The 26,828-nt window shown below is 41.4% G+C and overlaps 1 protein-coding gene across 1 annotated transcript in view; it reads left to right on the forward strand.

Moving 5' to 3' along the window:
• Positions 1-253: 253 nt before the first annotated feature.
• The window catches only part of LOC102940233 (ABI family member 3 binding protein), a 377,733-nt gene continuing 351,158 nt past the window's right edge, over positions 254-26,828 (forward strand). The window contains exon 1 of the mRNA XM_043538550.1: positions 254-448. Coding sequence (XP_043394485.1) covers positions 401-448 — 48 coding nt within the window. The 5' untranslated portion in view covers positions 254-400. The remainder of the gene's footprint in view (positions 449-26,828) is intronic.

Genomic DNA, 26,828 nt, shown 5'->3' on the forward strand with positions numbered 1-26,828 from the left:
ACTTGAGAGAGGCATGGGTCTCCACAGAACAGGCCCACACCTCCATGCAGGCACTTAATCTGTGAGGGAGGTGCAGAAAGACAGTGTCTAACTTTCCCTCTCTTCTTAGCCTTCTCTGCCATGCGGCACCTGCATGGGTGAGCAGTGACTGAGGAGAAAGAGACTCCTCCCTGCCAGTAAAGGCAGACTCTGACAGCCTGGATATTTCAAGCCTTTTTTTCTCCCTTTTATTTTTCTTCAAATGTGCTCTGCGGCAGGGAGAAGGGATGGTCTGCCTGCCTGCAGCTGGAGAGGCAGACAAAATCTGACTGTTTCTCAGAAATGGAGCCAAACCTTCCCTGTCTCTGGCAGAGGCAGACCAATCAAAAACTGTCAAAGACTGCATACAGCACAGTACCCAATGTCATGGATCCATGGACTTTATTACTCCAAGCAAGGACATTTTCAGGTAAGGCATACATACATTTTCCTAATTGGTGTAACAAAGCATTGTCTATGAATGTCTTCACAGTGTCTCTTCACAGCATAGCAAGCTCGAGTTGTAACTTGAGTGTTGCCCCTAACTAGGCGCATGTCCAGACACAAAAATCTCTAACTGGAGTGCTGTTGACGCGCTAGCTAGTATTGCAGTGGGATGCAACAGTTTCAGTTACAAGAACTCAGCAGCAGCAAATCCAATTGCTCCGCTAATCCAATCACTCTGTAATTCCAGTGCCCTTTTGAAGTGTGGGTGCCTCATTTGGGCTAGCCTAGCTGCAGTGCAGTAACTTGGGTGTACTAACTTGATTTTAACTGTTGTAGTGAAGACCAGCCCTACAATAGTATGACCATCATACTATTAAAAAGAAAAGGAGTATTTGTGGCACCTTAGAGACTAACAAATTTATTTGAGCATAAGCTTTCGTGGGCTACAGCTCACTTCATTGAATGCAGACTAACAAATTTATTTGAGCATAAGCTTTCATGAGCTACAGCTCACTTAATCGGATGCATGCATTCGATGAAGTGAGCTGTAGCTCACGAAAGCTTATGCTCAAATAAATTTGTTAGTCTCTAAGGTGCCACAAGTACTCCTTTTTCTTTTTGCGGATACAGACTAACACGGCTGCTACTCTGAAACCTGTCCTCATACTTTTGTCATCTGAGTTCTGTGAACAAGCCATTCGTGACTCCTCAGGAACACAGGGCCTGATTAATTTTGTTAAAGATTTATTGACCGAGGTTTAGAAACACAAAGAACAACAGGGTTGAGAAGAGAAATGGATAGAAGCAAAAGAAAGAAAGGAGAACACTGTATTATCTTGAGATCTTCTTTCTCATGTACCTTTCTGGTTTCCCCTGCTCTCCTACGTGGTTGGTGCCATTGCCTGGGCTGGAATGTAAGGTAGGTTAGCTTTTGCTAGGATTTTGTCAGTGTGGTTTCACTGCTTCCTTGGAAGATCTCCACTGAATTCTAGAATGATCTACTGGTATCTCAAGAAGCCATTACTGCTGAAATATATAGTAACTCCACCTTGGATCCTGAACATAAGAGCTCCAGTGTCCTAATGTATAATAAAATAGAATTGGGGCCATAGAGAGGCAGTCCCAAAGGAAATGGCAGCTGTTGATCACACAGAGTAACCATAGGAACAACTGTATTCATGTTCTTAGGTGTCTTGATAAATAGATGCCTCTTTGAAATACTAGTGGAAATTAAGTCCTAAACAGTTACCGCATCACTGTCCATGCTACTGTAGGTTGGGGCTTTTAAGAGGTTGCTGTAAGGATTATACAGTACCAGACCCACAAAGAACTGAGGACTAGAGAAGAAGAATACTTTATCTATGTAGCATCCTTCATTCAACTGTCTCCAAAGCCATTTACTGACCTTAAATAATTAATCTTACAAAGAGATCCATAGCTTGCTTTTTGCGTAGTATCATGGTGAAGTGATTTTCAGGCCCACATGTTTTTGGACAGGGCTACAGAGTGAGTCAGGAATAAAATGTAAGGGTACACATACCCAGTACCCTTCTCTATCCTTGGGACAATGCTGTCTCCTGCACTTCCACTACCATTGAGATATGACTATAAACTGAAGTAGAGACTATTCCATTGTTTGTTTTTGTTTTTTATTCGTGTAACTGTGTGTCCCGTCTTTTAAGTCTTGCTTTAAAAGCACAGAATGTTGTAATAGGCTTTTCATATACTCAGAAAAAGGAGTGCTAAAACAACTGAGCTTTCTTGTTTCTCTCGTAGATGGGAGACGGGCTTGTCAGGTGGATTGCATTTTCCTGTTGCTAAAGTTTCTTATGTTCTCTTGAAAAAAATAACTAATAGAGGAAAATCCTGAATGTATAAGTTACAGCCTCTCGGAAAGGAGGGAGATCAAAGAAAACAAAGTCTGACTCCAAAGGGACACTGGCTCATCAACTAACGACAAACTTTCTTTCCATTTCCTTTTTATCGTGATTTATTTCTTTGTAGAGACAAGGGGGTGAGGTAGCATCTTTTACTGGATCAGCTTCTGTAGATGAAAGAGACAAGCTTTTGAGCTTTACAGAGCTCTTCTTCAGGTCTGTAGTTTGTCTTGCTCAGCAGCCAGTCTAGTTTCTGGATAGAGCTCTGCTGTTGATGTCTTCTAGCAACCATTTACTAACTGGTTAAAACACACATCTTGAATCTTTGAGTGCTTAATCAATTAAATTTTTGGGTCTAGTCAGTGTTTTTTACAGGCTGAAATGGAGGAAATCTCTCCCCCTGCCCACCTTATTTTTCTTGCTTTGTTTATACTGGACTGTGCACTGGTGATTGTTAGCATTGTGGGTGTAGCTCTGAAAGGAGAACTGTTAAGAACACTTACTTCCTTTCATTCATATATTGTTAATTAAATCTTGTTTCATTTTAATGAGAGCTGTTGAGATGTGAGCATGTTCTATGAATCCAGTATCCTGAGAACACAGCAATTTGTATGTAGTTAATGCCTGGGAATTAGAAGGAAACCTTCTGATTCCATACATTAGTGGCTCCCCAACCCTTAACACCTGATTTACAGTGTCTTGAGATGTTGGAATCCAGCTCAGGTCAGCAATAATACTTAACATTTATGTAGTGTTATACAGACATTAGTTAGCTAGTGTCTGACAGTTACTAACTGATGGCTGTTTTATAACCTATGTGAAATTAGATGGTATCAGTCCAACTCCCAGTGGTCAGGTTTCTATACTGCATAAATAACGACCACTAATGGCACTAATGTTGACACGCAACAGGCCACCTTTGCCAAGAAGTCAAGAATTGAATAGAATTGGAAACTGAACTTGCCTCATCACTAAAGGAGGTTTCTACAGCCTATCTCCAGGGTTGTCAATCATGTAATCTCTCACAAGTGTTACATTCACACAAATGTTTTAGAGGGGGGAAAAAGGCAAAGTAAAACAATAGTCTATTGATCAAGTTTCAAGTATGCACACAGCATCTGTGTGATAACCAGCAGCTCTGATGCCAGTAGCCTGGTTCCCAGTTGCTTATCACATATACACTCAGAGCTACTTGTTTGCTGGTTGTTGGTGTCTAGGCTGTGAACCACAACAGCAGAGCATTCATGGCACCCAGGGTTACAAGGGCAGGTAGTGACACAGCCTCTCACTGGTTGGGATTGCACCCCATCTCATTCTGTCATGCTAGTGTTGTGTGGTGCAGTTGGTCTCAGGATCAGGTGAAAATCTGAGAGAGGGAGGACAGGAGGAAGATGAGGACAGGAGGAAGGAAAAGAACGCACGAGGGAAGGGAAGACAGAGCATGAACTCATGTGTGTCAGGCTGGTGTTTCTCTCATCTAATGGTGAGTCAAGTGTTCTCACCTGTAAGTTGATCTGGATTTTGCAATGGTCAAGGCTCACCAACGAAGGACAGAGTCTCTGGAGCGAAGCAGAGGCCGGTTGGCCTTTCCCCAAGGAATCCTCCAAGAGTCCGTTTCGCCATTATGGTCCTTAAAGTATCTCTTCTTAAAAACTCCGGGCTGGGGGGAAGCGATGGGTGGAATAGGCTCAGGCCTCATTATTTTGTTCACTAAGTAGGCCTATTTTCCAACATACCAATTTTGGTCCATTGATATTTGATACTATTCTCCCATTTATTTATTTTATTTTATTGCTCACAGTCCTATCACAGACCTTGAGTTGCTTCAGTAGCCCTTTTTGTCTGGAGTAATCCAGCCTTTCTGTCTCCTTTCCATACTGATGTTCTGCTTCTAATAAGCATTTAAATTATAGCAGGCTATTGGAGCATTCTATTCTCCAACTGTTGACCTTACAGTTAGGATAGATTTGCTAGGCCTAAATTACTACAACAGTGGATCCAAAACCTAGCTATACATATGCATGTGAGGGAGGCAGGTGCCATAACATTCGTAAGAGAGATAGCTGATCACTTTTTTTTTTTTCTCTTGACTCTTTGGCCTGTAGAACTGTTTTGGTTTAGTCATGTGAATCTCCGTTTCAGATATCGTCTTGATATCTCTGTATTGTAAGATGTCTGACTTCATCTGGGGCTCAACAAATTTGGATTGCCTATTCTACTTCCGGGATGTGATATTGTTACAAAGTATTGCGTGCAGTCATGAGCATGCAGCACTCATTCATTATCAGTCTTTAGTTAGTACCAGTGGCTTCTCTGCACTGTGCCACTGAACTCTCTGGTCCTAGTCTACGTCATTTGATCTGTGCGACCGCTGGCTTCTGCTTTTTGACCCTTCTGAGTTTTCATTCTGCAGTGGTCAAGACATCTTTTGGCATGGTCAGTCTTCTGATGTGCTCAATATCTTCATTTTCCCCCTAAATCCTATTCCCTTGGTTTTATGGCTGATCGGTTTTCTGTGCATTTGGGGAGAGTATGTCGCTATATTCTGGGTTTCCAATATCCCACATTTTCATTCCATGTTTTCCTCCCTCTGTGTGGCTCTTTCCACTTCACTGAAACGTGTGCCTGTATTTATAATTACTATTTGTTTATTTAATATTAATAACACCCATTTACAGTTTAGGTCTTTAATTGGTTTCTAAGCTTTTTCTTGTAAACATCCTGAAATTAAAGTTGAAATTCCTTAGTTTTGTTGAACCAGCTATGTATATTCGTGCGTGTGGTCTGAAAACACAATTTGTACTTCCAGCACCATTTTTTAGGTTGGCTAAATATTCTTTGCAGAAGTTAGATTGTTTTCAGCTGTAATGACAAGAACCCCATGGCCTCAGCAATATTTTACAAGAAGTTAGAAGTGCTCTTCTTATTTTTTTTCCTGTAAAGAGGTCCTTAATATCCCTTGTTGTCTTTAAAATGTTGTGGACTTACTCCACATGATGCAGCTTTCTTACTACCCTTCAAATGCTTTTCTTTTGGGCCTTTGCTCCTTTACATCAGATTGAAAAAATCTCAGGAGACTCCTCAATAATGGGTGTTCTATGCTTATTAAGCTAGGTCTGTCTTACTGAATGAAATGATTTATGCTGGTTTCTTGTCTGTCTTCATTTCTGTGCACTGGAGCATCTGGATGCCAAATGTTAAGAAACAATCAGAAATTACAGTTCACCTTTTTCTTTTCCAGTCCCTTAATTTTGCTCTGTGTGACCTGTATTTTGTGTTCAAAGCAAAAGGGTTGACGTACAGTTCTTCACCAGATGTCATAGTAGTACCAAGTAGCCTGTTAGTGATGACTTCGTTTTCTCAGCTGCCTTTGCATGTAAACTATCACTCCAGCTCATAAAATTTGCTGACAAATTGAATAAAACACTCCATTTACCTCTGAATATGCTCTGGTTCATATATTGCCTTTGCCTTGTCCTTCAATTTGTCTTTAGTGCCACATAGGGTCATGATTTAATGTCTTGTCCATATGGCAGGTTTTGCTGGATACTAAATTATTTTTAAGATCAGTTTCTGAGAATCATTTCAGGCTGTATGGTTTTGCTGACATGGTGGGTGGGAAGAAAAAAGGAAGTATTTTAAAAAGTTATTGAAAATCACTATTGCTCAAACAAAAAGTAATAGAAATTGCTTTCCATATCAAATGAACATCTCTAAGTAAGATAATACCATATATCAGTGTTTCTCAGCCTTTTTGATACCAGGGACTGGCTTGCTGCCTTCCTAAAGTGTGTCAGGGAGATCTCAGGGACCAGTGCTAGTCTACAGAGAGTCTACGCTGAGAAAAACTGCCCAATATTACTGCATACTTTCTCTGTCTCATTTTTATAGACTTTGTGGTTTGAGTTTGGGTCTTATCTGGTTTGTGAATGGCTTCCAGAGCTTTGGAAAGTCTTAGTTTTGTTTCCTGATTTTCTCATATGCATCTCTTGGTGTTAGATGACAAATCCATTCTTATATTGTTGATCTGGAACAGAGGTGAGCAAACTTTTTGGCCTGAGGGCCACATTGGGGTATGGAAATTGTATGGCGGGCCATGGATGTTCACGAAATTGGGGGTAGAGTTGCGGGAGGGGGTGAGGGCTCTGCCTGAGGGTGCGGGCTTGAGGTGGGGCCAGAAATGAGGAGTTCAGGGTGCTGGAGGGGGCTCAGTGTTGGGGTGTGTGTGTGGTGGGGGTGAGGGCTCTGGGGTGGGCTGGGGATGTGAGGTTTGTGGTGCGGGAGGGGGCTCCAGGCTGGGACTGAGGGGTTCAGATGGCAGGAGGGGGATCAGGGCTGGAGCAGGGGGTTGGGGTATGGGGGAAGGGTGTGAGGGCTCTGGCTGGGGGTGCGGGCTTTGGGGTGGGGCCGGGGATGAGGGTTTGGGATGCAGGAAGGTGCTCTGGGCTGGGACCAATAGGTTCAGAGGGATCTGGGCTGGGATCGAGGAGTTCGGCGGGTGGGAGGGGGATCAGAGCTGTGGCAGGGGGTTGGGGTGTGTGTGGGGGAAGCAGCTAAGGGGTGCAGGCTCCGGGCAGTGCTTACTGCAAGTAGCTCCCAGAAGCGCGCCCGCCCTGCCCCACCCCGCCCCGCTCCTCCCCTGGCTCTGAGGCGCAGCCAGGCAGCTCTGCGTGCTGCCCCGTCCGCTGGTGCCATCCCTGAATCTCCCATTGGCCAGGAACCGCAGCCAATGGGAGCTGCAGGGGTGGTGCGCAGAGCCACCTGGCCACGCCTCCGTGCTCTATGTAGGAGCCAGAGGGGGTCATGCCAGCTGCTTCTTGGGAGCCATGCGGAGCGTGGCAAGCCCCCAACCCCTCTCCCCATCTGGAGCGCCAGAGTGGGGCAAACCCCCGACCAGACTCTCTGATAGGAGCTGAGGGCCAGATTAAATGGTCTGATGGGCCAGATGTGGCCGGCGGGCCGTGGTTTGCCCACCCGTGATCTAGAATGATCTTTACAGTGTTTTGGAGAGATTGTCTTGAATCAGTATTTCTGATCCAAACATTCGTGCAGTTTATGGAATTCAAAAAACTAGAACTCTAGGGTGGGATTTTCTAAAATACTCAGTGGCGTAACTTTCTCCAATTAAAGTCAATGTGAGTTTTATCAATCTCTGTGGGCAGAGAGTTAAGTCAGTATATATAAAAATCCCATCTGCAGTCTTGAGCATAATATTCTTTTTCATTACTAATCTTAGAGATCTATTTTGTTATAGATTTCTTTACTTTTTAAAGGCCTTTAATACACACACACACACACACACACACAGAAACGGTGATCTTCTTCCTATTTCTGCTGAATGACTGCAGAATAATGTCTCAGAATTTCCTTCATTACTGGGAGTTCAGTCCCAATGTGGATTATCACAGGTTGGTGCTATCTGCGTGGAAAGTTGGCAAGAAAATATCTGGAGGTGTTCTAGGGTTGTCAACTTTCTAACTTCTGAAAACAGGACACTAGAGCAGGAGAGCTAGAATCTTCACCCCCCCCCGCTTTCCCTCAAGCCTCCATTGCTCACTGCTCTCCCTCCTCCATTTTCCTCATTGCTCAATCCTGTTTACCTTACCCCCTTTTCCCCCCGCCCAAGGGATCCCTCTGCATCGGGGCTAGGATGGGAGCCTGAATGCCCATGGGATGCAGGTAGGAGGAAACCCCAGCTGAGCTGTTGCTGGCACGGGTTGATGACCCAATGCCTCCTCCCTTAGACCACCCCGCCCCCTGCCCACAGTAACTGGACTCTTGGTGTCCAGTCAGTATATGTGACCAGACACAGTACAGTCGAAAACCATATGTCTGGCAACCCTAAAGTGTTCTGAGGAATTCTGAACTGGTCTTTGGTGAGGAAACGGAGATCTGGATTGTAGACTGTTCCAGCAGGCAGAATGAAAAGTGCCTCTGTGTTCTACATCGTAAAGAAGGTATGTGTGTTCATCTGATGACCATTCTGCAAGTATCATTACTGTTATAACCCCACATCATGTGTTGGCTGTTGAAATCACCAACATATATAGATTGGTGATAGTCTGTGGGTAATGGGGAAGAAGGCCAGTCTATATTCAGAGGTTTATACACATTAACCACCATTATCTTGGGGATTCTTATTGATATGGTGAAGGTTCTGGTGTTGCTCTTGGCATCTATCATGTCATAATCCTTGATGCCTTGCTTGATGTACATGGCAAGGCTGTGTTTTGAGTGGTGGAGGGAGACAACGAGATCATAGCTAGCAATACTGCAGTGTGATTCTTGGACGATATCTTTGAGATGGGTTTCTCACAGGGCAATGACATTGATCATGTTGTCTTGCATTATGTGAGCTTGGTATTCACTTTTAGATTGGAATATACATTCAGTGTTCAGTTGGCAAATTTTGTAGAGCTAGGCCTCTTAAAGTGGCTCTGGCAAGAGTTGCTTTTTGCAGACTAACGATTTCCATTGCTCTGTTCAATCTGGGATTTTGTGGAGCCATATTCGGATGCCATTTTGATGACATTGTTTGTGCTTTAGCATGTAACAGGGCAGACTACAAGGAGGTTCTCTGTTTTGAAATGGTCTTGTCTACTCATCTTGTGTGCCTGTTAACTTTAGTTCTTTCCAGTCTGATTTCAGTTTTATATAATTTTATTACATTTGTCAAGAGGAATTAATAAATCAAAGCTCTTTCTTGAAGGCTAGTGTTTGACAACTATATCCCTACAAAATACAGTTTCTGGGTGCAGAAGTTTGTGTTTGGCAAGTTTTGCATTGCAGATACACTTGAAGATCATCCCATTTCAGGAGTAGAGACATCACTAACAGACTACGTGGTATTGGTATGACATCTGGTGAAGAACTGTACGTTAACCCTTTTGCTTTTAACACAAAATGCAGGTCACATAGAGCACAGTTAAGGGACTTGAAAACAAAATGGGGGGCTATTCAAATCAGGGAGGCTTTGCGGCAGCACTTTGACAACGACCAACAGTAACATACGTCTCTGAGTCGCTTCAATATTACATGACATGTAGTTTTCCTAGGGGGTAATGGTGACATTGCAATAAAGTGATTAAAATGCCTATGTATGTCTTGGCAGTGCCTGCAATCTCGCCTTGTAGAAAAAAAATAAAGATGATTTACCATTATAAACGTTTGCTTTTATTGCACAAGAAACAGCACACACAAACACACAGATGCTTGGCGGGAAAGGAGGAACCAGGGAAGGGCAGACTTTCACAGCTGTGTGTAGGTCCGGCTATCATTGTGAGAGTTGTCCAAGGGGGTGGAGTGGAGGGGGGACTGAGAAGTCCCAGCAGGTGGAAAGGACTGTGTGGGCAGAGTCCTTGGGGGGGGGGGGGGGGCAAGCATCAAAAAGAGTTCTGAACGTGCTGCAGTCTGCAGCATTATTAAGGACTTCAGCATCTGCGTTTGCTCCTCAGTTACTTTAAGCATCCACTCAGTAGCGTCCTTAACAAACGTGTGATTCTCTTTTCTGTCCTGCTGTTGGGCTTCCCAGCACTCGTTTCGTTCCCTTTTTTTTGCATTGGAGCTCTGCAGGACCTCCCGAAACATGTCGTCTTTGCTGCGTCTTCAGCGCTTTCTTATCTGGCGGAGACGCTCGGCCGGGGTGCTTGGGGTGTTCCTGAAGGCCACATCTGGTGAAGCACAGGGGACAATGCACAGAAGCAGGATAGTTAAATTCATGCACAACATTGAAACATTTCTGTTAAAATACACCTTTTGCAACATTGCCATTGCTTTCTCACTGATCCTAGCCAGGCACACGTCTCTGCGAACACCCAAAGCCTGGTGAGTGTTGGCGTGGGGCAGGAGTGGGTGTTCGCAGAGATGTGTGCCTGGCTAGGATCAGTGAGAAAGCAATGGCAATGTTGCAAAAGGTGTATGCCCTCTGAAGTATCCACAGGGCTCCTGGCAATTGAGGTGGGGTTGCCGCCGAGGATAGCATCCAGCTCCTTATAGAACTGACAGGTCTTCGGTGAAGCACCTGAATGACGGTTTGCCTTCCCCATCTTATGGTACGCCTGCCCCGGCTCCTTTATCGTAGCTCTGCATTGCAGAGTGTCCTGATCATAACTCTTTTCGCAAAAGCCTCAGGAAATCTGCCTGTAGGTTTTCCAATTCCTGTGGCTCAAGTGCAGCTGGGACTGCACAGCCTCTTCTCCCCATATACTGAGCAGATCCAGCAGGTCTGCAGTGGTCCAAGTGGTAGAGCGTTTGCTGCGATAACCTGCCATGGTCACCTGGGAAGATGCAAAGAGACCTGTCTATGCCGAGCAAACAGGAAATGGAATTTCAAAAATTTCCAGGGCTTCTAAAGGGGAGGGACGGATGGTTGTTTGCCTGGCTGAAGGGCAGTGGAGTTCAAACTGCTGAACAGAGCGGTCAGGATGGGCATTATGGGACACCTCCTGGAGGCCAATTAAACCGATGAAATGAAGCGTGGTGTCTACACTTGCATGTTGTTGACAAAAATGTAGAGGAAAAAGACTTAAATCTCTCGTGAGGGTGGATGTATTTTGTCGCCAAAACTGGGCATTCTCCCCAACAAAAGTTGCCTCGCAGTGCATACGCACTCATTGTTTGGGTCAATAAACGGCAGTTTTGGCGACAAAACTTGGTCTGAATAAAGAAATGGGGTTTTCCTCCTTTCCAGCTTTTTCACCTTTTAGATAATAAATGCATTCCATTAAGTATGACAGTCCACTGGGATTTTTCACACAGCAAAATATACTATTACAGTATATTGTCAGTTTCTCAGGAGATGCTGAGCTTCTTTCAGTCTTTTATGTTTTTAAAATGGGAGGAGGGCAGGAGATAAACATCTCAAATCATGGGAATGTTAGCATTTGCATTGATTATATATGGCAAGGGTGGCCAAACCATGGCTCGTGAGCCGCATGCAGCTCTTTTACAGTTAGAGTGCAGCTCTCAGAGCCCTCCGCCCTCCCCACCCCATTCTCTGCCTACCAGCCTGTTTGGGGCGGCTCAGGTCTTCTGCCCTGCAGGGGGTGGTGGGGCTAGAAGCTTCTGCCTGCAGGGAGGGGTGTCTTGGGACTTCAGCCCCATGGGAGGTGCCTGCTGGGGCTCGAGGCTTCAGTGGGAGTGGGACTTTACCACCGAGCCCGATCAGGTGTGCCCCGTGGTTCTGAAGCCTCAAGACCCCCACGACTTGACAGGCAGAAGCCCCAAGCCTCACCACCTCGCCAAAGGGCTGAAGACCCAAACCCCTGCAGTCACGCCCTGGCTCTCGAACTTTTGAAGATTGTGGTATGCAGCTCATAGGGTCAGTAAGTTTGGTCACCCCTGGTATATGGTTTGGGGATTTGGGGGGCTGGCTACTGCTAGTGGCAAGCCAAGGCAAATGAAAAGCCTCTCTGTTTCTCATTAAACATGTTTTCCAGATGAAAGGCAATCCAATGAAAAGGAACAAAATAATTTATTTAAATATCAGAATTCATACCTGCGTTCAGAAAAATCTTTGATTTAAAAAATAATTCCATGGACAACTATGTGGTGGGTTCTCATCACGCCTACACATTCTTAAAATAGTTTATCTATAAAACATGTGGCATGCACAATAAAACATGCTGGAGCAGTAATAGTCTTATAGGAATTCATTTGGGGTGATAATACATTCAGTAACTTGGTCTTTCCAAATTTATGCCAACAAAACCTTTGATATCACACCATCATGTAGTCATTCTGTCTGTATGTGTCTCTTTGAAGACAGGTTCTTCCCATGCAAATAAGGTGGTGATGTTCTTATGAAAAATTGCAGAACTGGGAGATGATATATATTGTAGAGTCAGGTATTATTATGCTTCTTTGACCTTGTCTCCTATACTATTGTTGATCCATACTTGCCAGGCCTATTTCAACCACACCAAGGTACTAAGCCTATTCAAACAGCTCCCTTTACAAAAAATAAAAGGCTGTAAAAATATTTTCCCCTTTAAATGTGGAATTTCTTTGCCAATATTTCAATGCCCTTACTCCCAGGGTGGGCAGCATTCAGGCCTGGACAAGTGATAAGCTATCTAATAAATCAGCCAGGGCAAGAAATGGGTGTTTTAACCCCTTTGAAACCTGGGAATCCTCCTTTATCAATGTGGTATGGCATATATCTACATCACTAGTAAAATCAAGAGAGTGGACCACAAATTGCAACATTATTATGTTAGATAATTTGTAGAGGTTTTTGGCCCCCTCTCATTCTACTACACTCCCACCCTGTCAGCGCTATGCCTGGGAATATAAATGCCTAAAAATTGGGAAATTCAGGTTGGTTAATCTTGCAGCAACCCTAACTCAATTCTCTTTAAACATATATGTGATATTAAATTTCTGTAATGCTAGCATGACCCCATGTATTTTGCACACATCAGATGTTAATTTCCATGTCAGTATAAAATAGATGCAGAATCATATAAAACAAATAAAATTGCACCCCGTGGACTCTATACCTTGTATACTTAAAAGCAGAATAGTATATAAACTGACTCTAATTTCAAAATCTGGGGGAGGGCTAAAATTATTGACCTATATATAGAACAGGACTCCAAAAGTTGCTTGATTCATTAATGGGTTAAAATACAAATATATAGTGAAATATTTTTTATAAACTCATAATCTCAGTCTGGTTCAAAATTGTTTCCATTTGTGACTCATTTTTGGCAGGCCATGCTGTAATGAGTTTCCAGTTACTTACTGTGGTGTACACACCTAAGAAATTGTGATATCTTTTTTTTTTCTTTGACCAGGACAGCAGTTTACATTTGTAAACACTTTTGCTGTGTGAAGTAACCAGCAATAGAGAGAGCTTGCTGTCTCAAGGAGCCCTCGTTGTTGTTGTTGTTGTTTGTTAGTCTGTTGTCATTCTTGTTATCAAAACAAAAAGGTTTCTTCTTTCATTTTGGGCTAAAAGTATATGCTGTGCTGTTTGTCTATGGAAACAATACACTTTTCCTAATCAAAAAAACTTTTTGTGCCTTTGGTAATAGATTATTTTGTTCTTCAGGATCTTATTATTCTACCAAAGACATAGCAGCGTGAAGCTTCTGTAAAACATGTCATCTTTGTTAAACCTGTGTTCAGGTACCCATTCTTAGGTACATTATGCTGCATCCTTGAATCTAGAGCTGGTTGGGAATTTTTCAATTAGATGTTTTTCCAGCGAAATGATGAAACATCAAAACTGAAACTGTTTACAGGATAAGATCAGCTTAAACTAATTACTTGACTCAAAAAACATTTTTTTTTCAATTGTGAAACATCCTTTTTTAGCGCATATTATATTCACATTTTCTTCAATTTACACCCTGTGCAGCCATATTGGAGCCAATTAGACTGTTAGACAGAATTTGACATTATGTGCTTGATCTATCTGTCCTCTCCCACCTTCCTCTTCTTCCATCTGTTGTTTGTTTTCCTGAGATGGATTGATGAATTTATCTCAAATGTGGAAGCATATTTAGGTCACCTCAGACACATCAGCACCATCAATGGTATTTGAAACCAAAACCGATCAAGTATACACGCAACAAGGAGTGATCAAGAGGAATCATCTTAATGAAAGTTTAAAGGATGATTTTGCAATCCACGAATGAACAGTTTTGTGGCAGTACCAATAGCAAGATTCTAACAAAACAGAACATTTTTGAATTAAAATCAGTGTCAGTAATGGAAAGGAATGATTACATGTTCCTATGGCAAAGGGAAGCAGATTTTTGAATAAGAGAAGACTGGTAGATAGCACATGCTGTTGGATCTCTCAGTCCTATAGTGATTGTGATAATTGCCTGATTATTTTGAGAATTGGTACACAAATCCCCTAAAATTCTGTGTATTTGCATTTATTGATTCTTGGGTACAAGACAGTAGATTTGAATATAGAACAACACAAACTTTGTTATCGTATATCAAATTTAGAGCTATATGCAAAAAAATCTGATTTTAAAAACAAAACTGATAATTCATGATTTAAAAAAAAAGTTCTTAGAGACAATCCTATTGAACGTGTAAACTTACACACACTTCTTGAAGCAGTGAAAATGTTGGCTCTGTGTCTGTATGGAAGGAACAGTCTGCTTTACCTCTCCTATCCCATGTTCTCTGTGACCCAACTGAACAATGACTGTTTCCCGGTGATTTCCACTCCACCCCATCCCTATCCCCTAGACTTTTTTGTGAAGTAGAGGTACTACAAAAGGGTTCTTTTCTGTGTCCCAATCCCACTAATCATTATCTTTGGTGTTATAGACTAGGGCTGAAGTTGACTTCTCTTTGAGAAGTCTGCTCATTTGTGCACCTGGCTTGGTATGCTGCAGATATTTGAGTTCCCTGGTCATCTCTGGTTACAGAGTAGCAGCCATGTTAGTCTGTATCTGTAAAAAGAAAAGGAGTACTTGTGGCACATTAGAGACTAACAGATTTATTAGAGCTTGCTGTAGCTCACGAAAGCTTATGCTCTAATAAATTTGTTAGTCTCTAAGGGGCCACAAGTACTCCTGTTCTTTTTTCTGGTCATCTCTAATTCTCTTTGCAACTTCTTACTGTATTTGTAACATTTTCAATTCAAGCCTGACATTTTACGTCTTCACTTCTCTTACCTCCTCTCCCCCTTTTTTAAGTAGCTTTTGTCTGAGTATGTCATAGGGAAATTTAAAATATTTAGGGTTGGTCCAGTTGATCAAGTTGCATTACGGTCTCTGATTGTCCAATGTAATGCTGGAAGCAGAGCTTGTCTTGTTCATCACATCCCATCACATTGCTACTTCTAATGGGAGCAAAGTACCTGACTCTCTTTATAAAGCAGTCTATTTAACCTTTTGATTACTAAGTTACACTAATATATACAGCCTTTAAGAAGAAGAGTTGAGATTTTCAAAGCAGTCTAAGAGTGTTTAGGTACATCTTCCATTAATTTTAAAATTTGATTGATTGGCACTGTATTAGCCCTTTCCCAGTCCTCTGGAATCTCTCCTGTCTTCCATAACTTTTCAAAGATAATAGCTAATGCAATTTTAGGATGGCATGCATACAGTAGTTTAATTTCTTGGATTTCCAGCTGACATTAATTTTCTTCATAATGGTTACTCAGTTTTATCTGCTGTATTTCAGTTTGTAGGCCAGTTACAATGACTCCGCTTTCACATACTCAAATATTTGCACTTTGGGATGCAACTTTTCACATATCCCAAAGTGAATTTAAAAAAAAAAAGATCAAAATCCTTTCAATCATTTGAGTTCGGTGAGGGTGGAGGGTAGGGGAGGGAGGAATTAATACTAAGCATGCAACAAGATTTGAAAAATAGCATGGGTGGAGTCCCCATTGAGACTAGAGTTTTGACTTGGATTGGAGGGGAAATGGTTTTATTTTAAGGAAGTTACGAGCCCTGGAACATCATGTACTCACTTAAGAGTGTTGATCATGAGGCAGGCATTGCACTTGCAGTTGGGAATGTGTGGACTTTTAAGAGTTGGCTATCATCTTGGGCCATGGTGTTGCTTCTGCACTTAAACCGACATGGTGCTAGCATAGGAGCAATTAAGGTGAAAGAGTTAGATGCCTGTTCAACATACATCACAGAGGTTGGCTCAGATATAGTGCTCAGTGAGGTGTATATACTTTAACGCTAAAGAACAGTGTGACAATGTTGCTTTAAAATGCTTTTTGGTTAATTTTGGTAAGGGATGTTGAGCTTTGTACTTCCAAGTTAGCATGAATGTAGCTTGGGTTTGTAGTGATGACAAGTCAAAACTTCATTACCATTTGTCCAACTCAGTGTCCTATTAGAATCATAGGACTGGAAGGGACCTCAAGAGGTCACCTAGTCCAGTACCCTGCACTTGCGACAAGACTAAGTATTATCTAGACCATTCCTGAGAGGTGTTTGTCTAACCTGCTCTTAAAAATCTCCAATGATGGAGATTCCACAACCTCCCAAGGCAATTTATTCCAGTGCTTAACCACCCTGACAGTTAGGAAGTTTTTTCTAATGTCCAACCTAAACCTCCCTTGCTGCATTTTAAGCCCATGGCTTTTTGTCCTATGCTCAGAGGTTAAGAAAAGCAATTCTTCCTCCTCCTCCTTGTAACAACCTTTTATGTACTTGAAAACTGTTATCATGTCCTCTCTCAGGCTAATCTTTTCCAGACTAAACAAACTCAATTTCTTCCCTCATAGGTCATGTTTTCTAGACCTTTAATCATTTTTGTTGCTTCTCTCTGGACTTTCTCCAATTTGTCCACATCTTTCCTGAAATGTGGCACCCAGAATTGGACACAATACTCCAGCTGAGGCCTAATCAGTGTGGAGTATAGCAGAAGAATTACTTCTCATGTCTTGCTTACAACACTCCTGCTAATACATCCCAGAATGATGATCACTTTTTTTGCAACAGCGTTACACTGTTGACTCATATTTAGCTTCGGGTCCACTATGACCCCCTGATCCCTTTCCACAATACTCCTTCCTAGGCAGTCATTTCCCATTTTGTATGTGTGCAACTGATTGTTCCTTCCTAAGTGGAGTACTTTGCATTTGTTCTTATTGAATTTCATCCAATTTACTTCAGACCATTTCTCCAGTTTGTCCAGATCATTTTGAAGTTTAATCCTATCCTCCAAAACACTTGCAACCTCTCCCAGCTTGGTACCGTCCGTAAATTTTATAAGTGTACTCTGTATGCCATTATCTAAATCATTGATGAAGATATTGAACAGAACTGGACCCAGAACTGATCCCTGTGGGACCCTACCCTTATGTCCTTCCAGCACAACTGCGAATCAGTGATAACTACTCTTTGGTAGTTTTCAACCAGTTTTGCACCCACCTTATAGTAGCTCCATCTAGGTTGTATTTCCTTAGTTTGCTTATGAGAAGGTCATCTCATACTGAGACAGTATCAAAAGCATTACTAAAGTCAAGATATACCACGTCTACCACTTCCCCGCCCCTCTATCTACAAGGCTTGTTACCCTGTCAAAGAAAGCTATCAGGTTGGTTTGACATGATTTGTTCTCAACAAATCCATGCTGACTGTTACTTAGCATCTTATTATCTTTCCGGGTACAGAAGTTAAGCTGACCGGTGTGTAATTCCCCGGGTTGTCCTTATTTCCCTTTTTATAGATGTGCAATATATTTGCCCGTTTCCAGTCTTCTGGAATCTCTCCTATCTTCCATGACATTTCAAAGATAATTGCTAAAGGCTCAGATATCTCCTCTGTCAGCTCCTTGAGTACTAGGATACATTTCATCAGGCCCTGGTGACTTGAAGACGTCTAATTTGTCTAAGTAATTTTTAACTTGTTCTATTCCTATTTTAGCCTCTGATCCTACCTCATTTTCATTGACATTCACTGTTAGATGTCCAATCACCACCAACCTTCTGAGTGAAAACTGAAATAAAGAAGTCATTAAACACCTCTGTCATTTCCACCTTTTCTGTTCTTATTTCCCTGCCCCCATTGAGTAATGGGCCTAACCCTGTCCTTGGTCTTACTCTTGCTTCTAATGTATTTGTAGAATGCTTTTTTGTTACCCTTTATGTCTCTAGCTAGTTTGATCTTTTTGTGCCTTGGCCTTTCTAATTTTGTCTCTACATACTTGTGTTATTTGTTTATATTCATCCTTTGTAATTTGACCTAGTTTCCACTTTTTCTAGGACTCTTTCTTTTTTGATTTTTAGATTATTGAAGATCTCCTGGTTAAGCCAGAGTGGTCTCTTGTCATACTTCCTATCTTTCCTTCGCAGTGGGATAGTTTGCTCTTGTGACCTTAATAATGTCTCTGAAAAACTACCAACTGTCTTCTATTGTTTTTCCCCTTAGACTTGCTTCCCATGGGATCTTACGTATAAACTCTCCCTGAGTTTGCTAAAGTCTGCCGTCTTGAAATCCATTGTCTTTATTTTGCTGTTCTCCCTCTGACCATTCCTTAGAATCTTGAACTCTGTCATTTCATGATCACTTTTCACCCAACCTGCCTTCCACTTTCAAATTCTCAACCAGTTCCCCCCTATTTGTCAAAATCAAATCTAGAACAAGCTCTCCCCTGGTAGCTTTCTCCACCTTCTGAAATTAAAAAAAGTCTCCAATACATTCCAAGAACTTGTTGGATAATCTGTGCCCTGCTGTGTTTTTTCCCAACAGATGTCTGGGTAGCTGAAGTCCCCTATCACCACCAAGTCCTGTGCTCTGGATGATTTTGTTAGTTGTTTAAAAAAAGCCTCATCCACCTCTTCTTCCTGGTTAGGTTGTCTTCAGTAGACCCCTGCTATGACCTCCACCCTTATTTTTTATCCTTACCCAGAGACTTTCAAGAAGTCTGTCTCCTATTTCCAGCTCAACCTCAGTCCTAGTGTATACATTTTTAATATACAAGGCAACACCTCCTCCCTTTTTTCCCTGTCTGTCCTTCCTGAGCAAGCTGTACCCTTCTATACTGATATTCCAGTCGTACGTATTATCCCACCATGTCTCTGTGATGCCAACTATGTCATAGCTGTGTATATTTACTAGCATTTTGAGTTCTTTCTGCTTATTCCCCATACTTCTCGCATTAGTATACAGACAGCTAAGACACTATTTGATTTCCTCCCTCCTCCTCCCCCTGTTCTGTCTTGTCTCTCCTTTATCCCTGCTATAACAGCTCATGCTCCCCCCAAATTCCGACCCTTCTCCCAGGTCTCCATGTTCTTGACTTACCTGTGGGCTTTGGTCACCTGCCCCCTTCAAACCAGTTTAAAGCCCTCTTCACTACATTAGCCAGTCTGTATCCAGACATTGGTTGATTGTCTTATTTATTTCCTTCCCACACCTGAGACAACTGTCTACTTCACAAAACCCTAGTTAAAATTGATTAATGGCAACCTCAGTGTCAATTTCAGCAGAGAGGCCATGGATTTAAATATTCTTAAAGACTGAAATGCCTTCTCATCCTCAAAGATAGGGAACTCTGCGCTGGTGCTGATTCTGCTGTACCTGCTCTGTAACTAGAGGAATTCAGTTTCAGTGCATTGTCCATCCAGTACTTTTCACTAGTTACTAAAATTACCTTAAACACATGTTCAGAGATAGATAGATTAGCTGAGCTTTAGTATTGTAGATTGCCCCATAATCATAATAAAGGAAAACATTATAGTCAGCGTAAATGGCTGAGTGGATCTAACGTTTTGTTGTCTCTCTTTTTTACTACAGAAAATCAGGCAGTAGTTTTCAGAAACTCTGATGTTCCGTACTTAAAACTCAAAACATTTCACTTAGGTTAATGCGAACCCTTCCATCCCTCTTTCAGTTATCACCAGCTTCTACTGGTGGTTAAACTAACACGGTCTTTCTTGGTAACTTCTAAGTTGCTTCTCTCCATCTAGCTTCAGCTTTTTATTGAGCAGCAATTTTCTCATGCCTAAACTTACTAGACTTCTATACAGTGAATTACACAGTGGTACATTCTTTGGTGCTTGCAATAGCAGTTACTTCTCTGAATAGCCTGCATGTGATCTCTTAATTTCATGTACATCTGGATTTTATAGGTTGACTGTCCTATTTATTCAGTACCCTAACAAGTCAGCACATTCATTCAGAATAGATGAAAGATTTTTCCAAGCTTATTTTATTCTTTCAAGGTTTCCAGCAGATAATATAGTTTCAGAAGCTTTGTTTATCTTTCCCAAATTTTCGAATCACATGGTTATTTCGTCAGTCACCTTAGAGGCTGGGCTCTAACCCTTTGTTGCTACCCACTCGCAAGCTTTTCCAGCATTGTGTATACATATATATTACTGCATACACCAGACACATACAACTGAGTTATGCTGTTGTAACTCCTTCAGTGGGTCCTCCATACATCATAAAACACAGGAGTAAAGCTCAAGTCTTTCTCCATCCCCCACTCCGCAGGAGAAACTGTATCTTTTAAATGAAGTGTCTTGTTTTTTATATACTATATGGATTTAACTCCAGCCAGACAAAAATATAGGCCATTTCACAGTCAGTTTGCCCCTAAACTGACAACTGTGATATCACAGGTTTATACTCCTGACTTTTTATGTGCAAACAGTGAGTAGGTCTTGGGCAGTAATGCCCTGAAAATGTTCAGATTCAAATGTGAAGTTCAGAAACCTTCCACCATGGAAATGTTTATTCTATAGAAGAAGATGATTATAAAGCATCTCATTAGATAAAATAAATATCCCAATCTGCAGCCTGGGAACAGGACTATAAACATGGACACTTCCTATCGAGGAGCCAGCCTGTCCTGTCATCCCTAAAAAAGAGAGCTACATTCTTAAGTGATGTAAACTATTCTCTTGATACTTACCGGTCTGTATTAACTTTGTTTCTGCAGCGCATCTGCAGTGAGAGTGCAACTGAAGTGGAAGATGTATTGGGCTGGTTAAACTATTGAGAAAATATAAATAACACTGTACAGTTTCTGCCGTTAACTAATGCAGCAAAGGGAGAGATTAATTATGAAACAATGGCAAACATATCCTCTTGTCTTTAAAAAGCCAGTTCTAGAGTTGTGGGGTGGGTTTTTTTATTTATTTATTTTTATTTAAAGCTTCACCTGGCCTGCAAGGAGTATTCCATTTAATGACCCTGAGTTCCTAGACAATGCACTTCTTTCCCTGGAGGAGAGGAGTAAATTTACTATTTCAGGCAAGGCTAAGGTACATATCGAGAGTCCAAGAGTGAAATTGTAGCTAGCCATTACAACTTCAAAGCAGTTATTTATCAGAAACTGCATTTGGGAGTCTTCAGAGCATAGTAATAGCATAAAAGCATAACACCTTAGTTAAGCTTTACCTGATTATTTGTTGTGCAGCCAAAAGGTTAGAATACTATACATTACTTTTCTATAGTGCCTGTACTTCACTTCTTTAAGTGAAGTACTACTTTAAGCATTGCAATACCTCAGTGAGAGAGGTAATTAATATCCATTTTACTGAAGGGGAAACCAAGTCCCACAAGTTTAATGACTTGTCCAAAGTCAGACTGAGTCACCAGCAGAGCTCAGAAAGAAACTCGGCCTCCTAATGTAACCATTACACCAAACTCCTCTCAAGGTCACTGATGATAGGATCTCTCCCTGCTTTCCCATCCCAATAGAGGGTTCTGTTCATACCATAAGCCAGAAGTCAGCAGCAGTGGTTATTTTGTTTCATCTGTTGGAAACCAGGTCTTTACATCTACAGAAGTGGAATCTCTCTCCATAATCCACTGTAAAATGACACTGAACCATAAGGGCACCTTGAACACATTTCTCCCAACATACTGTCATCACCTTCCTCAGAGGCTCAGTCTCCCCCATAACAGAAGCAAGGATTTCTGAGGGTTTTTTTCTCCATACATATTTCTGTAAGGCTGCCTGGGGAAGGTCTGATATGGAGGGAAAGGGTTCAGAAGGCATAAAAACCTCAGAAAAAGGAATTTGAGGAAATAAGTCATTGTGTTTTATGTAGAAGTAAACTATCAGAACTGGATCTGGATGAGCTTGGAACTAGCCCCGCTTGCCTCAGGCTGAGTAAGCCAGTGGGAAAGCCTCCAAGCACAACAGCCTTGGTAAGTCTGCATTGAATTTTAAGGGGAAAAAGGAAATTATGAAACTTCATCTTTGGAAAGTCCACAATCTCTGCCAAAAAGTTCTTCCCTTCCCCACCTGGATGTAGTACAGCAACACAATTATGCTGTCAGTGCTTAATCTCTGGATGGGGGAGTTGGGATTTCCCAGCCTCAAGGCCCTTTCCAGCAAAGAAACTCAACCCACGAGTACAACCAGGAAACTGTAATTGAGAAATGTAGCTCTTTACTGGCAACCTTGGTGAAAAGATTACAGTCAAGCTGCACACCCAAGATGTGCCGTAAACATGGTGAGGTAGTAGAGGAAAGCAGGTCATATTGTTATCTGCATTTATCAAGAGGATAGCAATTTTAACTGGTTCCATAAAACACCAACAGTTGAGCTTTGCTAAATATGGGGAAATAAGACAAATTAATTATGGATCCTCAAACATTATAGTATATCTGTACAATATATTATATAGTTATATATGGATCATGGCGTTTAAGAACAGTAAGAACCTGAGCCTGGTTGGAATGAAAAAAGCACGGTTTATGTAAGATTAAATTTGATGGGAAATCCCATTTTGCCAACTGATATATTCATGCATGAATGCACAGAATTGTTGAATTAGTAATGGATTTGTAAATACCCATCTGCTTGGGCTGGGTACATAATGCAGTTTTCTGGATAAACATCTAAAAATGAGTGTATATAAAAAGGAAGGGTCACGTGCTCCTGGCTTATGCGACCCCTTTGTGTTTTAACTTGCTAGCTGAGAATTCTTCCACTGTGTGGAAAGAAAGATAGTCCTCTACTGTGATAGATCTAGCATTAGCTGGCTACTATACCACTCTTTTTTTGCTGGGCCATGATCCGGGGCAGGAATCAGTGCGGTTGGAGTGCAAGTCCTAGCTAACAGACAACTTTGTGGTCTCTTACCACCTGGTGTAATTTAGAGAAGCTGCTAGAATCAGGGAACTGTTATGAGGTGATAGCCATGTACTGCAGTGCAGGGTGTGGGCCAACATGTATCAAACATGTCTAAGGAATGTATCAAACATGTCTATGTGGAATTAATTTTATGTATACTTCATACCATGTGGGGATATCACTTTGGGAATAGACCATTTTGGAATTTATGTTTAAAACAATATCTGGAAAAGGGAGTGAACCAATTCTTGAGATTTTTAGATTTCAAAATAGTTTAAACATGGTATCAAAATACTTCTTGGGTGCTGTCACAGTTCTGGGGTTGGTTGTACCTTTGACCCCTAGCTCAGTATCTCTTCGTGGGGACCACTTTCAGATGACCATCTCACCATCTGCACTTGGAGGAAAATCCCTCAATTCACCCCATTTTTGGACTGGATTTCCAGGTGACAGCACTCCAGTTTACCTTATTTTCTCAGCAAGTCCAACTGGTTTGGCCCCTGCTATAGACTTCCCTTTAGAAACTCTGATCTGTATGAAAATTCAGCAACACTGAGTATTTATTTACTTACTGATCCAAAGGAACATAGCAATCAGAGAGAAAAGAGGTTAAAACAACAAAAAGCCCTATACACACATTCATGTTACCTAAAGTTTAGCATTTTGCCTTAGAATTAGGTAGGCCCGACCTATCCCTGGTATGCTCCCACATTTGGGTTTGCTGCCTCTTCCCTATGTCTCTCTCAGCAGTCTTTTTTGTTTTGTATGTATTTCAAAGTTCCTTTGTCTGCCTTGGGACCTTTGAACCTGGTCAAAATGATTTATGCATGCTCCGGGGCAATGAGAGGTAGTTTTCCAGGAGTTGGGGTCAACATATTGGCAGATAAGCACTGGTGACTGAATTAGCTCAGCCTGTTATCTGCTTTCCTACAGACCTGCTGAGCCACCTAGGGACTGAGTTAAAGTTATGGTAAGTGGCATTTCAAATATTGTGATTTGGTTTTCACTAAGTTCTATTCAGAGTGTGAGTGTGAAAATTGACTTTAAGATGACAGACTTGCTTCAAAATAAACTCTAAAGAGTTGGAGTGTCAGTAGGAAGAGCATAGGACACACTGTAAAATCACTGTAGGAGATGCTAGTTAATGCTCAGCTGGGTGAACAAAAGAATTAACCCATTTATTATGTATAGGACACTTCAGAAGAGTGTTTGTTTTTTTCCTTTTTTTTATGCTCAGTACTGCTATGGAATGTGACAGCAAATACAGTGACAGCTTCTGAGTTGCACAACTGTTGTTTAAATCCTGACTTTTCTTTAAGTTCTTTGAGAGTTCATTTTGCTGGGAAGAGTGTGCAGGCTGCGAACAATATATTTTCATCACAGATTGGTGAATCAGTATAGATTAAAACAAGAACTGACCTAAATCAACCCAAAACCTTTTTTCCAGGTTTGTAAAAATTTATTTTTTTCTGCGTGCCTCTGATTGTCAAACTATATTAAAAGCGGATGCATTTGATTATAAACATCTGTTTACAAGGCATGTTTACTGATATTCATGATGCATCCTTTCATTCAGGCTTTGAAATGTAGAAAAAGTGTCTTGTAATTTTTGTATATTAGGGATGTGTTTGTGTCTTTGTAAATACATCCTGTGGGCACTGGCTCTGTACCTAAGAAATTAGTCAAGTCAGGGAGATTCGGCCAGTAAATAAATTTTTTGTGTGCCCTGTTCCAAATGAAGTGTGCCACAGTTAACACAGCATTTCACAAGATCTGGCAACCTATAAACATTCATGTTGTAAGGCTAGTTGTAATAGTCATTTGGTGACTCCCTATATTATAGAAAATGGAAAAACTGGTAGAACTATATTTGTACTATGAGAATATGAGAATGCCAGAGCCCTTTACAAACATGAAGACTTCCACAACCCTGTGAGGGAGGTAAGAGCTATATTGTTCTTATTTGTCAGATGAGGAAACTGAGGCAAAGATTAATAGACTAGCCTAAGTAAATATTGTACTTAGGTTTCAGTGTATAGTGTATATAGAGCAGTATAAACAAGTTGTATGAAATTTTAGTTTGTACTGACTTCGATCATGCTTTTTATGTAGCCTGTTATAAAACTAGGCAAATATCTAGATGAGTTGATGTACCCCCTAGAAAACCTTTGCATAACCCTATGGGTTCGTGTACCCCTGGTTGAGAACCACTGCTTTATGCTGCCATGCAGTAAGTCAAAGGCCCACATAGCCGATTGGTGCTTGGCAGGCTAGAGTGCTGTAGATTTACATCCCAGTTTGTCATGCTAGCAGAGCATTGTCCAGGAAGACATCTGGATCTGGGATATGTCCAAATGTTTTGAACATGTATCACATTTCTCAAGTATTGGTAAAGTGGACCATCTTAGCTTTGTGTGGTGTAGATGGCATGTGTTTTTAACAAGGTCAGGAGCCTCATAAAGCACATGTGAATGATTACAGCCCACAAGAGACTACATTACTGTGTGCCACAGGCAGAGAATATGGGGGACTAGACTGCATCAGTGTCTGAGGTACCTGCAATGGCAGGTAAATGAGTAAGTGAGATGTACCCAGATAGTGTTTGCAAGTGACCTGCACCCACACACTGCAGAGGAAGGCGAAAACCCCCCAAATTCAATCTCAAGGTCATGTTTTATATGGTTTATTTTTGAGGTTCATTATTTTACACACAATACTAATAATGAAGAAACAAAGAAAAATTGATGAGTCCCATTGAAAGTCACTGGAATTTAGGCTCCTAAGTCACTTTAAGTGCTTTTGAAAATTTGATCCTGGAGCTGAATGAATAGTCAAATAAAAATTCCTCTAATAGTGATTCACTGCTAAACAAATATAAATTAAATCATTTTTGCTACCTTTCATACCCATTTTCTCAGGACATTAGTTGTCCAACTTTATTAGCCTAAATAACTGGGAAAGTAAAGTAAATCCGATTATTCATGTCAGAATAGCAGTGACATTGTAGCAAAAATTTCTAAAGCCTCCCCAATCCATTGCTAACTTTGAGACCTCGCCAGCTGATCTCCCAGTGATCTGCAACACACCATCCATCCATCTCCTCAGTGGTTGTTCCCCTACTGCGATAACCCTCTATCATTCCTTCTACAATAACTTTCTCAAGCTTATTTCCAGCTCTACGCCTAATGTGACCAAAGTACACAAGTTTGCCTCAGGTGATTTTCAGCATCAGGGTCTGCTTCTCTCCAGTAATATTTCTAACAGAGCAAGTAATCTTTTTTCCCCGCCCCATCTAGGAGATACACAAGAGTCTTTTCCAGAACCACATTTCAGAAACTTCAGCAGCATTAACTTTCTACAGTTATAATCTATAAATTGCCATGGGAAAAATTAGGCTTTTCATCAGTTGCACCTTCAGACATTTCAGGGTGCCATGGTTTTTTCATGCCTTTTTAAGGGAGGCAATAGCCTAGTCTTTTTCTGAAACAGTCTTCTGGTTGGATATATATTATCCCAGATAGTTAAATTCACTTATTGCTTCCACAGCTTGTCCATTAATTTTGATGTCTACCTGCATCCTGTTTTTGGTAGTTGTGTCAGTGTACGTGCATTTTATTTTCATTGCATTTAGGAATATTCCGTAATCCTCATTAACTGTTTTTGCAGGCTCCAACATTTGTTGCATTGTATTGGTGGTTGTAGTAAAGAGCATCATGTCATCAGCATATCTGAGGTTGGTAAAGAGGTGTCTCTCTAGCTGTTTCCAGCTTGCTATTGTAACATAAGAAAAGATACAGGAGACTTTTTTTAAGTAACAGTAAACACTTGTTGCTGAGAACTGTACAGATAGGTGTTGCTGGCTTGCTTGCCTAGCTCTAACTGCTGTAGCAACATGCTTCGGCCGATACGGCTCACTGTGAAATGATTTCCCCCTCATACAGCACTATGGGT

This window comes from Chelonia mydas, chromosome 1, assembly GCF_015237465.2.
Source record: "Chelonia mydas isolate rCheMyd1 chromosome 1, rCheMyd1.pri.v2, whole genome shotgun sequence".
Classification (NCBI taxonomy): domain Eukaryota; kingdom Metazoa; phylum Chordata; order Testudines; family Cheloniidae; genus Chelonia; species Chelonia mydas.